Below are 12385 nucleotides of genomic sequence, written 5' to 3' on the forward strand. Positions count from 1 at the left end.
CATCACAGCTCTCACAGCTGATGGCATCTTTCATCATCTCCGCATCCTCCCCCACGGTACAAGAGGCCTCGGCTCCCTCCTTCCCCTCCCCCTCCCCCTTCCCTTCCGCTCCTTGCTGCTTCTTCCTCCTACTGATCCACTCGTCCACCATCCCCACCTGACTCTCCGTGATGATCTCGAAGATCTTCTCTTCGTCCTGGCCCCTCACCTCCGTGCAGATCGTCTCTAGCGACTGCAGCTGGCGGCTATAGCTCGTTCTGTTCGCCGACTTGTCGACTCTCCACGTCTTCTCCATGTAGTCCTTGGGCAGTTTGACAACCTCATCAAGGTTGATCGTCATTGACGTCTCCGTCAACTCCCCGCAAACTCCGATGCCCAGCTTGTCCACCAGCGGGCTCGTCAGGCTGATCGCAACCCCGTCTCCCTTCTTGATCTTCAGCTTGAACAGGTCGATGGCGCTGCTGCTCTTCAGCCAGATCTTGTTCGCGTGCGTCTTGTCCTCCCAGCCCCTGTGCCTCCTCCCGCACGCCACCTTGCTCACACTTAGCTTCGTCAGGGCCCAGCCCGACCTCTGCAGGGCCTCTGCTGTCCGCCCGCAAACCCGATTGCGCATCAGCTCGAGGTCAGCTAGGAACTCTAGATGGATCAGGACGTTGAAGTGCTCGAAGTAGCGCAGCTTCTTCTCGTCTCCGTGGACGACCCCTCCCCTCAGCTGTTCTACGTCAAGTTGCCCCACCAGCTCGTTCACAGGTGGAGCTGAGAGCTCCTCGTACTCCTGCCTCCCCACCAGCTTCACAGGATCTGGGCAGCGCTTCTTCCCCTCGTTGATCTGCCAGCCAGCCCGAGGGGGTAATGAGGAAGTGGAAGGGTTGAAACCGATGGTAGCAGCTTTGCTCCCAAATTTTGTGCCAAGCCACCATCCTTTCTTCATCTTGCTGAAGTTCCAGTAGTAACATACCAGTTCCTGCTCCGTGTCTCCTCCCTTCTTCTCTGCCTTGCTCTGCTTCTCCTTTTCCCCACTCCCGACGCTTGCGTCTTCCTTGGTTGTGTCTTGTACTCTCCCCTCTTCTCTCCCCTCCTCTTGGGGAGCTTTGACGTATACAGGCCTCTTGTCATCCATGAAAGCATCGTATTTGTCAACTTGCAGGTATCTTCCGTTGACCTCCTCCCTAGCCTTGCAACCAAAGAAGAAAATTTCCTCGGGGATCGTCTTCGCTTCCTCCTCTCCTTTCGCTTCCTCCTCTTCTTCATCCTCCTTGTGCTCGGAGTTTTCGATCTCCATGCTCGGCTTGCTCAGCCCCTGCAGCTCCGCCTCCAGGTCCTTCAAGCTCGATCCTTTCTTCATGGGGCTAACACAAGGAGCATCGGGAGGGAGCGCGAGGTTGAGGAGGATGCGGATCAAGGCAGGATGCACGGAGAGGTCCGAAGTCACTCTCATCATCACTTCACGGTACGAGCCGATGCTCAGCCTCAATCTGCTCCCTCCTCCTCCTCCTCCTCCTCCTCCTCCTCGCTTCTCCCTTTCCTCGGTAACTTGAATTGTCTGTCCTGCCTCTTCATTTGATCGAAAGATCTTCAGAGCTTGAATAAGAGATCGGAGGCTAACTTTGCAGGACACCACCAGCAGATCAACTATCAAATATTCCTTGACTGCAATCCCATGAAGCCTTGCTTCCTGGATCTCGTTCACAGCTCCGCTGATGTCCCTCTTGACCAGAAGGCGTTCGATTCTCTCCGAAACTTTCTTTTCACGCTCCATCCGCTCCTCCTCCAGCCGCTGCTTCTCTCTCCTCTCCTGCTCCTTCTTATCCATCTCCTCTCGCCGCTGTTTCCACTGGCGCCTCTCCTCGTCCAACCTCCTCATCCGCTCCTGCCTGTCCTCGTCTGTCTCTCTCTGTTGCATGTCATTCCAGCGGACTTGACTTCGGTCGTCGCTCCTGCTCGGGGCATATCTCGGGTAATTTCTCTCCTCCGCCCTCCACTCCTCGACTCTTCTCCCTCCCACCTCCCCGGCTCTCTGCTCTCGTCGCCTGTCGGCTCCGTCATGCCTCCTTGACGGCTCGTCCAGCTGCGGCTGAGGGGATGGAGCATAGAAGGACGACCAAGGAGAGGAGGCGCTCGACTTATGCCGTTTGTGCTCTTGTGCTTGCCTTGCGGTATCCACACGAGCAAAGTCTCCTCCGTTCAGCGACCCTCCCTGCCACCCTTCTCGTATCTCACCATTGGGCCGATCGGTGGTGGAGGAGGCAGGTGGATCGCCGCGAGCGTTCACATGATTGTTTGCGTTCACATGATTGTTTGCGTTCACATGATTGTTTGTGGGCGCATCTCGACCCTGTCTGTCATCAAACCACACTTTCCTGGTCTGAGGGTCTTCTCTCCGAGCATACCCTGCTGGAACCATCAGCAATCAAGATCGGCAACGAAACTCTCAAACCATCGTAGTTGGTGGTATGGTAACGAGAACTTGACGCTGCAAGGTGTATGTGAGTTTCTCTATCATATGTTGATGTCTTCATAACAACCATAATCATACGAATTGCCATATTCATTGCTGTACGCGGTGACATGTGCATAGTCGTATCCAACTCCACAGTTCGGCGGTGGATACTTGAATGCATGTCAGAGCACCAGAGCAAGAATATCAAGATATCAACTCACATGGTAATAAGGCGTGACATCGGTTGGGGGGGGCTCAAAACGATCCCAATCATCGTCATGGCGCCTTTTGCGCGGCAACATCCAGTCCCACGAACTCATGCTCCGAATCTGCAGCGAGCTTTGTGTGAGATTTTGTGCTGTTGTTATATGAGCCACTGTTTCCCTTTTCCTTCTAATTCTCATAGAAGGTATTCCTACGACCACAACCCTTCCTTCTCCGTTCCTGCAAACCCCTCGTGCGAGCTATGAATTAAAACTCTCATTCTCTGGGGAATTCTCCAATCATCCTTCCAATCACCCTCTCAATGTCCTTCTTCCTTGTCCTCCTCTTCCTCTTCATCTCTTCATCTCTTCATCTCTTCATCTCTTCATCTCTTCATCTCTTCCTGTCTTCCGGTTGATTTATTCCATCGGGCATTCCAGCATGTGCAACATACCCCTACCCCCCAACTTTAGTCAAATCAGGTGAATAGGTGGGGTACGAACGATTGTTGCTAGCATTCGAAGCCCATAGGAGGAGGAGGGGTGGTTTTCTCTGATTTCAGGACTTCAAGACGACCGGTGGTATTTTTGATAATCCATCTGTCGCGGTTCCGCCTCTGGCTGACCTGAAATAGAACATGGCGGGGGGGAGCGAGTGAACAGCCGAAGGGACCCATGCTGACTTGCTGACTTCCCTTGTCCTCCTCTCCTCTCCCTCTCATCCGACCGCTCGTGTCTCACCGTCGCTATCTCGATGCAGCATCAAGTCGTCCATTGCAGTGGATATGGCACCCGCCAATCAGCCGAGCGAAGGTCCAGGGCATGCCTGCTGGCCGCGACGTCAGTCGTGTTGGCTGTCTTGACCGCTGCTATGTTCTATGGCAGCAGAGGATCGCAAGAGTCTCTCCTTCAGCTCTCAGCCCCCTTCAGCCAGTATGACCCCCTTTCGTTCAACTTCGGCAGAGACAGGTCCATGATTGCCACGGTGCCCATGTGGGCAACAGCCGACGTACCCGAGTCAGACGACAGGGACCTTGACATGACGGTCAACTCAGCGCTGGCTGTAGCTCAGGAGGCTCGTTCGCTTGCTGGACCGCAGAGCTCTGAGCCCGACTTTGTTCCATTCTCACCCCATCTTGCCTTCTCCCTTCCAGCGGGGTGCGTGGGAGGGTGTAAGCAGCAGCATGCCACAGTAAAGATTGTGAAGCGATCGATCCCTCCCTCCAAGGAGGAGAAAGAGATCAAGAAGATGTCTTCCACCTTCAAACGGCTGCAGAGGATCGACAGTGGGCACTACAAGATCCTCTCCACCAGGATACTGTCCCTGGAAAGAATGCTGAGAGAGTTTGCGGCCAGGGAAGCGAAGAAATCCTCCGACGTGGCGCTAGCGAAGACGAGAAAGATTCTCTCGGCTCAGGCTTCGATCAGGACGGCGAAGAGAGCGCTGGATGCTGTAACGGAGCTGAGGAGGATGAGATGGACGCGCGATCAGCCGGAAAAGCATGAGGATGGGTCGACAGCGCGAGCGCAGAAAGTGCAACAGCAAGAGCAACAGCAGCAGCAGACCATGATGGTGCCACAACGACAGGAGGAGAGGGCAAGGGAGGAGCCGAGGCGACGGGAGGAGAGGGCAAGGGAGGAGGAGCCGAGGAGGCGGGAGGAGAGGGCAGGGGAGGAGGAGCCGAGGCGACGGGAGGAGAGTGCAAGGGAGGAGGAGCCGAGGCGACGGGAGGAGAGGGCAGGGGAAGAGGAGCCGAGGCGACGGGAGGAGAGTGCAAGAGAGGAGCCGAGGCGACGGGAGGAGAGGGCAAGAGAGGAGCCGAGGCGACGGGAGGAGGAGGCAAGGGAGGAGGAGCCGAGGCGACGGGAGGAGAGGGCAAGGGAGGAGCCGAGGCGACGGGAGGAGAGGGCAAGGGAGGAGCCGAGGAGGCGGGAGGAGAGTGCAAGAGAGGAGGAGGCGAGATGGCGTGGAGAGAGGGAAAGAAACAGTGAGCTGGAAGGAAGAAGAGTGAGACGGAGGGGAGAGAAGGAAGAGGAAGGCTATGCCTCAAGGCGTAAGGAAAGCAAGTATGCACGTCCTGTCTCATCTTCGTCGCTCGCTGCTGAGCCCTTCGGTTGTCGTTGTCTCTTCTTGTTTGCATGCTCTTACCCTCTGCAGATGCTGAAAGTTTCGTTCCCGGGCCTCACGATCGCATCTACAAGGGTCTGAGCTCAAAGTACAACGACGAAGAAATAAGACAAGGTAATCCCCATTCTCCCCAAACCCTCCTCCTCTGCCTTTCCCCTTTGAATCCTGTCCGGCTCTATGCCACTTGGACTCCTCTCTGCCCTCTCTCTGCTTATCCTTCGCTGCTTTTAGCTTCGTGCTTCTCCTCACACTTGTGCAGAAAACCCGAACGAAGATTTCAGTCCCTACGGTGAAACTCGGAAGGGTGAAGAGAAGGAGCCGCCCGAGTACAACGAGAGTAGAGAATATTACGACGATGCCGAGAAAAGTGATCCTAATGGTAATCCCCCCTCCCTCCACTCCCTCTCCCTCTCTCTCCTCCTTCTTTCCCTACTCGCTATCCTGTCCCCTGCTCCCGCCCTTTCCAAGGTCCTTTCTCGTTGCATTGTTTTGTTTCATTTCTCTTCCCTTGTCCTAGCTGTGCTTGTCTGCCTCCTCCATCCATCGCATGACTCTTCTCTCCTTGCTCCTCCTACATTTTATGTCCAATTGCTGCCACTGAGCATGTGTTGCAGGGTTCTGGGGGGATTGGCGAAAGAATCCCATGGTATCCCCTATTTCTCTCCCTCACCATCCCCCTCCGTGCTTACCTCCCTTGAATTTGTCCTTGCTCTCCCTTTCCCTGTTCCCCCCCTTTTCATCCGCTGCTCCGCTCAACCCTTTCGCTACAGGGAATGCCCAGCGGCATTACAGCAGTACGGAATCCGTCCTATCCGTTCAAGAGCTGGCGGGGGTTGGACTGGATGGCAGGAGCAAAGGAGAAGACACAGAATGGGCAAAATGGAGGAGGAAACGAGGAGGGTGGGGGCAAGACAGAGGAGGGAGGAAGTGGACAGGCAGGGGAAGGGCAGGAGGATGCCGGGAACCAGAACGACGGAGGTCAGGGCAACCAGGAAGCAGGTCAGGGCAAAGAGGCCCAAGTCTCCGCAGCAACAGAGCAGAACAATGAATCGCCTGCCCCTGTATCCAACGAGGAGGCAGCAGCCAGTCCGTCACCTACCGCCTCCTCCCCGCCTCAAGCAGAAGCTCCGACACAAGCTGCGGCCGAAGCAAAGAGTTTCTCTGTGAGGAGCGGGTTGGAACAAGCTCCCTCCTCCATCACCACGAACCTTGAGTCGATGCTCAGTGGCTACAGGTGTGGCAGCACAAAATAGTCGACCCCCCTGTCCTCCTGTCCATTTCGACCCCCAAAGGATCATTGCCCTCCACTTCTTTTCCGCTCATCTTCCTCATTCCTCTTTCTCCTCTCCTTCTGACTTCTTTCTGCACGACAATCTTTCTAACCCCGTTCCTCCTCCCTCATCTCCTTCCTCCCTCGTGTCTGCTATCGTGTTCATCCCTCATGCTGTGCAGGCTGGCAGGAGGAGATGTACCCGGCCATGATTTGAAGAGAGCACGAGAGGTGAGGAGGAGAAGAGGGAGGGAGAAGGATGCTGACTGGAAGAAAAGATGTATCTGCGGAAAAGTCTTAGGGTCAGTAGGGAGAAGGATGTACAAAGGCACCTTCCAGATGAGGTAAGCAGGAGGAGCAGGAGATGGTGGTGGAGCAGGAGCAGGAGCAGAACTGACGGTTAGACTGCAGATTTCTTCCCTTCCGCGCAATCGCTGGCACCGACACACTTTGAATCATTTCGAGGACCATCAGAACTCCGTCTGAGGGGGGAGAAGATGAGGAACATAAGGAGATGGAGGGATGAGAAGTAGCAGGGCGAGGAGAAGCGAGGAGGGCGGAGCAAGTAGCAACTTAGGATGAGATCCCATGTTGATGTAAATAGACATAAAGGTGATGTAGGTCTGTCAGCTCCAACAAGTTTCCCTTCATTCATAATCCCTAAGCTCGCATACGACACAGACTGCAGCTGCGCGCGGGCGCTCTTCCTTCCTCCTCCTCTTCCGATGCTCGGACAGCCAACAGGCTTACAACTCCCCGTGGTCATCCATGGAGAGATCCTCATCCTCGCTTGCTCTCCGTCCTCCGGCTGCTCCGTAGAGCTTGGCGAAGATGGGGTTGACGATCTTCTCGATGTGCTTCTGATGGTCTTGGATCTCGTCCGCCTCCGCAGTGTTTCCCTCCTGCCTCAGCCACTTGTTCCCCTGCTTCAGCGCGTCCTCCACAGCCTCCATGTCCTCGTCGGAGAGCTTGCCTGCCACTCGCTCCTTGTCGTCGATGGTGCTCCTGATGTTGGCCAAGTACGCCTCATACGAGGTCTTGGCCTGGATCTTCTCCCTGATCTTCTTGTCCTGCTCGGCGTAGGCCTCAGCCTCCTTCACCATCTTGTCAATCTGCTCCTCGCTCAGACGCCCCTTGTCGTTCTTGATCGTGATCTTCTCCTGCTTGCCCGTTCCCTTCTCGATCGCCGACACCACCAGGATGCCGTTGGCGTCGATCTCGAACGTTACGTCGATCTGCGGGGTCCCACGGGGAGCGGGAGGGATGCCAGTGATGTCGAACTGCCCGAGCTTGTGGCAATCTCGCACCATCGTCCTCTCACCCTCGTACACGGCGATGTTGACAACAGCCTGGTTGTCCGAAGTGGTGGTGAAGCTGTCAGTCTTCTTGGTAGGGATGACAGTGTTCCTCTCGATCAGCTTCGTAAGCACTCCTCCTTCAGTCTCGATACCCAGAGTCAAGGGCGTCACGTCGAGGAGCAGGAGGTCCTGGGTTTCCTTGCCTCCCTCTCCAGACAGGATACCTCCTTGCACAGCGGCACCGTAGGCAACGGCCTCGTCGGGGTTGATCCCCTTGTTCAGCTCCTTGCCATCGAAGAACTCTTGGAGGAGCTCCTGGATCTTGGGGATACGCGTCGAGCCTCCGACGAGCACGATCTGGTCGATCTGGCTCTTCTCGAGGCCGGAGTCGGAGAGCACCTTCCTGACTGGGTTGACAGTGCTCTTGAAGAGATCGAGGCAGAGCTCCTCGAACTTGGCGCGGGTCAGCGTCTCAGAGAGGTCGGCGCCGTCGAAGAAGGCCTCGATCTCAATCCTCTTAGAGTGGGTGTTCGAGAGCTGCCTCTTGGTCCTCTCGACCTCCCTGCGGAGCTTCTGGATTGCCTTCTTGTCCTTGGAGGCATCCTTCCCGCTCTTCTTCTTGAACACTCCGAGGATGTAGTCGATCACCCTGCGGTCGAAGTCCTCTCCTCCCAAGTGAGTGTCTCCGCTGGTTGCCATAACCTCAAACACTCCATTGTCGATGGTGAGGAGCGACACGTCGAAGGTCCCTCCTCCAAGGTCGAACACAAGGATGTACTGCTCCCCAGATCCCTTGTTGTCCAGACCGTAGGCGATGGCTGCAGCCGTTGGCTCGTTGATGATGCGGAGAACGTTGAGGCCTGAGATGGTTCCTGCATCCTTCGTCGCCTGTCTCTGAGCATCCGTGAAGTAGGCGGGAACCTAACAAACTCTGTCAGCCACCACTCATCTTCCTCCTCCTCCTCCTCCTCCTCCTCCTCCTCCTCACCGTGATCACAGCATTCTTGAGCTCACGGCCCATGTAGGCCTCTGCGGTCTCCTTCATCTTCGTCAAGATCACAGCAGAGATCTCCTCGGGGCTGAGAGGGAAGGCTTTTCAGTCTACAACCAGCAACGCGGCTTATGCCTACCTGAAGACTTTCTTTCCTCCCATGTAGGAGACCTCAACAAAGGGCTTTCCCTCGCGATCGACGATCTTGTACGGCAGCAGCTTCTTGTCATGCTGCACAGTCTTGTCGCCATAAGCACGGCCGATCAACCTCTTGATGCTGGAGGCAAACACCCATGAGACAACAACAGTAAGCAAAGGGGCTTGTCTCACTCGAAGATGGTGTTCTCGGGGTTCAAAGCTGCCTGGTTCTTAGCAGCGTCTCCGACCAGACGCTCATCTCCACTGAAGGCAACGTAGGATGGAGTGATGCGGTTGCCCTGGTCGTTGGCAATGATCTCTACCTATCAGGCAGACCTTGTTACGAGCCTGCGAACCGAGAACGGAGGAACTGGATCAACCTTGCCGTTCTTGTACACTCCCACACAGGAGTAAGTCGTGCCGAGATCAATACCGATAGTTGTGTCGATCTTCTTCTTCTCCTTTGCTTCTTCTCCCACAGCCACACTCACGCAGAGCTGGAGGAGAATGCTTCAGAACGAGGCCACAGAAAGCGCATGCAGTCGCAGCAGAGGTCAGATGAAGAGGAGAGGAGGAGTAAAATCCTTGTTTCTTGCGCGAGTGAGGACAAGGAAGACAGCAAATCGCAACACGTGGAGGCTCCTGCTGACCAGGGACAAGAAAACTGTGGAGCCACTGAAAGACATTTACACGACATGGAACGGAGGAGACAGCAAGAGCCAGAGGAAGATGATGGTATTTCTCAGGTATCAGGAGCAGAAGGGAGCGAGGGAGCGACGCGCGCGCATGTTACCGCGAGGAGGAGGAGAAAGCGGGCTGGCGCCATCGCTTGTGACGAAGAGAGGAGGCCGTGAGGCTTGAGAGGCCGAGATGGGGGTACTCCAAAAGTTTGGTGGGTACCAAGATGTGGCGCTTATGGCTGAACAGTAAAAGACAGGGGTGGGTGGGTATAATTGTCATCACCACCCTCAATTTGGTCCTTGATGAGGGGGGTTCCAATTGAACTTCGTGAAGGCGTAATGGATTAATTGCATGTTGGGGGTCCTTATGAGAAAAAGGGGGTGATGGCCGTGGGGTATGACCCCTCGTGGAGATTTTTAGTCAATAGCACCACACCGGTCCTTGGTAATGCAAATAAGGCGTACGTGGAACATTTAGACCCCCTTGCGTCATCATTGAGTACGATGGGCAAAAAGGGGTAGGGGTTATAACCCCCACCACCCCTCTGCGCACACAACTGCTGACCTCATTCTCTGAGTCTGATTCTTTCTGATCAAGTTGAGTGATCGTGCCAAGAACTTGACTGGCAGCTCCGGGCCGCCGGCCCGCCCGCTGTCGGCTGAGGAGCCCGGCCTCCGGCGGCCCCGGCGTGACGGCATGGGCCGGCTGGGCCGGCCGCCGCAGTGACTGAGGCTCCGGGGGCTTGTTAATGCCTGCCTGAGTTCCATGCTGGCAATGACCCGTGAGTGGCACGGTGAGGCTACTAGGCCCCGCCGTGCTGGCTGTCCCCGGGCCCTGCTATTTACTATCAACAACCTCCTCGAGGAAAATGGTGCAAGGGCAGTCAGAACATGCGTAGGGAAACCAGGGCACGCCGCACCCGAAAATGTCATTGCTGGTTTCACGCAGCAGCACCTCTTTGTCCTTTCGGATCTCCACCTGCCCTCGCTCACAGTCCACCCACACCTCGATGCTGTCTCCTTCAATGCACATTGCAAACTCCATGTCCACATGGCGCGAAAGGGTGGGAGCGCGGACCTCCCCCCGGCAAAGTATGCTGCCGTCCCATGACAACCATGCGATGCAGTGGGTCCTTGTCCTCTGTTTCCATTCCTTGCTAGCGCGCGGGAGTTCGTCCACTGGGATATCCTCCATGGCGATGCCCACGGCCAATCGCTCGACCCGTCCGGAGAAAGAGAAACGCCATCGCACGCTTCCTTGAATCTTCTTCGCTCCTAGAGCTCCTATCCATCTCTGATTTGACGCATTCCTGACAGACTTCCCGCCATGGCCGATGGTCATGCTGGGATGGGACCTGGAAGGAGACCAAGAGAGGAAAGACGACAGGTCATCGATGCTCCTTGGCTCCTCTCCTCCCTCTGCTTCCTCCCTGAGGTCAGCATAGTTCCAGGAACTTGACACGAGCCTGCCCTGATCATCCAGGCACTCTTCCCTTACACGCACACAGGTCTTGCGGGAGACAGGAGGGCAGAAAGCTGCTGGGATTGTGCAGCTTGTGCTGGGGCCAGCAAACACCGTCCTGAAGCTCACAGGGTTGCCATGGGCGTCAGCTTCCGACACTTGAACGAAGAACACGGATTGTTCGCGAGGAGTTGGGGATTCAGACGTTAGAGCCTTGCCGGAGAAGAAAGGTTGCCAGCTCACACTGATCGCACTTCCCGAACTTCTCATGCAGGTGACTGTGTACGGCTGCGAAATGCCGACTCGGAGCGACGGCTCCATCCTCACAAACTTCTCACGGAGATCGAGCGTCTCTTCTTGCTTGTTGGCATAGAGATCAGGATACTGCAGCCTGAGATGCGCCTCGAAAGTCTCATACCAATCGTATCGTGCATTCCGCACAACAGCGTCTGTCGGCTCTATCGCCTCACTTCCTTGAGCACTGACCAGATCACCTGGCGACTCCTGGAACTTCAACTCAACGGCAGGAACTGCCGTATCCGAGCCCACGATCGATATGAAAGGAGGTGAGAGAGGTTGAGAGCGAGCAGGATTCTGAAGCTTGAACGAGAACGAGGACCTATTTCCAGGCGCCAATTCTTCTTCAACCTGCACCTCTAACGTGCCATCTCCCTTGCTCCAGACTCCCGTGTTGGCAAAGGGGGCCGCCTTCTCCTTCTCCCCTGGGAATGTGATTTCCAGTTGACCGTCGTCCTCAGAAGCGGACCCTCTCAATCCTGAAACAACGACCCTCGCTCCCTGCATGATTCGGCGATTCAGCGAAAAAGAAACAGTGATAGTGTTCAGGGATCCTGGGTAGTTTGTGTCCGAATGTATCCCAGCATAGATGAAGAATGCCTCTTCTGCTGATTGCGTCATCCTGTCATTGGAAACTTCTGAATGCGATGAGTTGATGTCCGTCAAGTAAACGGGGTCAATCTCTACACATCCGACCGCTTCAAGGGAAACTCGATCCATAGCGAAAGGCATGGCTGGATTCCTGACGTGCAGCTCTAGGAAGTGCTTCTTGCGCGGGCTCAGCACTCCTCGGAGGTAGAGCAACAGATCACCCCTGTCGTTCCACGAGCCCTTTCCTCCTTGTTCAGAGTCCGGGCTGTTGGCAAAAAGTTTGGCAATGGAGCCACCCAGGTCCAGAAGAGGATCCTCTGTATCGGATGGTGCAAACATGTGGAGACCTGAGACCTGGAGCCAGCAGAGAGACTCTTTGCTTCCTCCTGCTCTTGCGGGACCTAGAGGGACGTTGGATGAGAACGCAATTGTGACGATGTTCTTCGAAAGCGGGGTCGGGCAGGACTGTGAGATGGTATGGTGAAGCCATTTCGCGTGGACTACTTGAAGGGGAGAGGGACCTGTGTCTCCTCCTGCCTTGTTTCTGCTGCTTCTTCCATCCTCAGCAAGCCTGTGCCAGTCCTCTCCTCTCCTCTTCGCTGCGGCATTCTTCGTCGCCCGGACGAACTCACTCACGACAGTTCCAGACCAGGAGAAGGTCTTCTCGTCGGTGTATGAGTCTTCTCCGAAGGACTGGAGGACCTGGCAGATCTCCTCGCAGTCGCTCAGGCTCATCTTGTCCCCTGCGATCCTCCCCTCCAACCCGGGCATCCACCCCGCCATATTGCCCCTGCTCTGATCAGATTTAGGTGGAAAGCGCGTTTACTCAAAAGTAAAAGTGGTACCAAGGTTTCCCAGTTTAAGAGATATTTGGTCTAATTTAAATA

At 55.6% G+C, this 12385-nt stretch overlaps 3 protein-coding genes across 3 annotated transcripts; 1 reads left to right on the forward strand and 2 right to left on the reverse strand.

The window, feature by feature from the left end:
* Nucleotides 1–3397: 3397 nt before the first annotated feature.
* Nucleotides 3398–6024, forward strand: GUITHDRAFT_112311 (hypothetical protein; the record flags this gene model as incomplete). Its single annotated transcript, XM_005828526.1, has 5 exons — nucleotides 3398–4757; nucleotides 4802–4885; nucleotides 5031–5150; nucleotides 5386–5417; nucleotides 5542–6024. 5 exons carry the CDS (start codon nucleotides 3398–3400, stop codon nucleotides 6022–6024), a joined length of 2079 nt encoding a protein of 692 aa, XP_005828583.1.
* A 649-nt stretch (nucleotides 6025–6673) lies between these two features.
* HSP70er.2 (heat shock protein 70, ER luminal) lies at nucleotides 6674–9294 on the reverse strand (the record flags this gene model as incomplete). The annotated part of the gene is made up of 6 exons (XM_005828527.1): nucleotides 6674–8260; nucleotides 8328–8418; nucleotides 8470–8607; nucleotides 8661–8791; nucleotides 8849–8965; nucleotides 9262–9294. The coding sequence occupies 6 exons, from the start codon at nucleotides 9292–9294 to the stop codon at nucleotides 6788–6790; spliced, it is 1983 nt and encodes a 660-aa protein (XP_005828584.1). The 3' UTR covers nucleotides 6674–6787.
* A 692-nt stretch (nucleotides 9295–9986) lies between these two features.
* GUITHDRAFT_141862 (hypothetical protein) lies at nucleotides 9987–12281 on the reverse strand (the record flags this gene model as incomplete). Its single annotated transcript, XM_005828528.1, has 1 exon — nucleotides 9987–12281. The coding sequence occupies one exon, from the start codon at nucleotides 12279–12281 to the stop codon at nucleotides 9987–9989; it is 2295 nt and encodes a 764-aa protein (XP_005828585.1).
* Between the last annotated feature and the right edge of the window lie 104 nt (nucleotides 12282–12385).

The sequence above is a fragment of the Guillardia theta genome (assembly GCF_000315625.1).
Source record: "Guillardia theta CCMP2712 unplaced genomic scaffold GUITHscaffold_58, whole genome shotgun sequence".
In the NCBI taxonomy this organism is placed as follows: domain Eukaryota; class Cryptophyceae; order Pyrenomonadales; family Geminigeraceae; genus Guillardia; species Guillardia theta.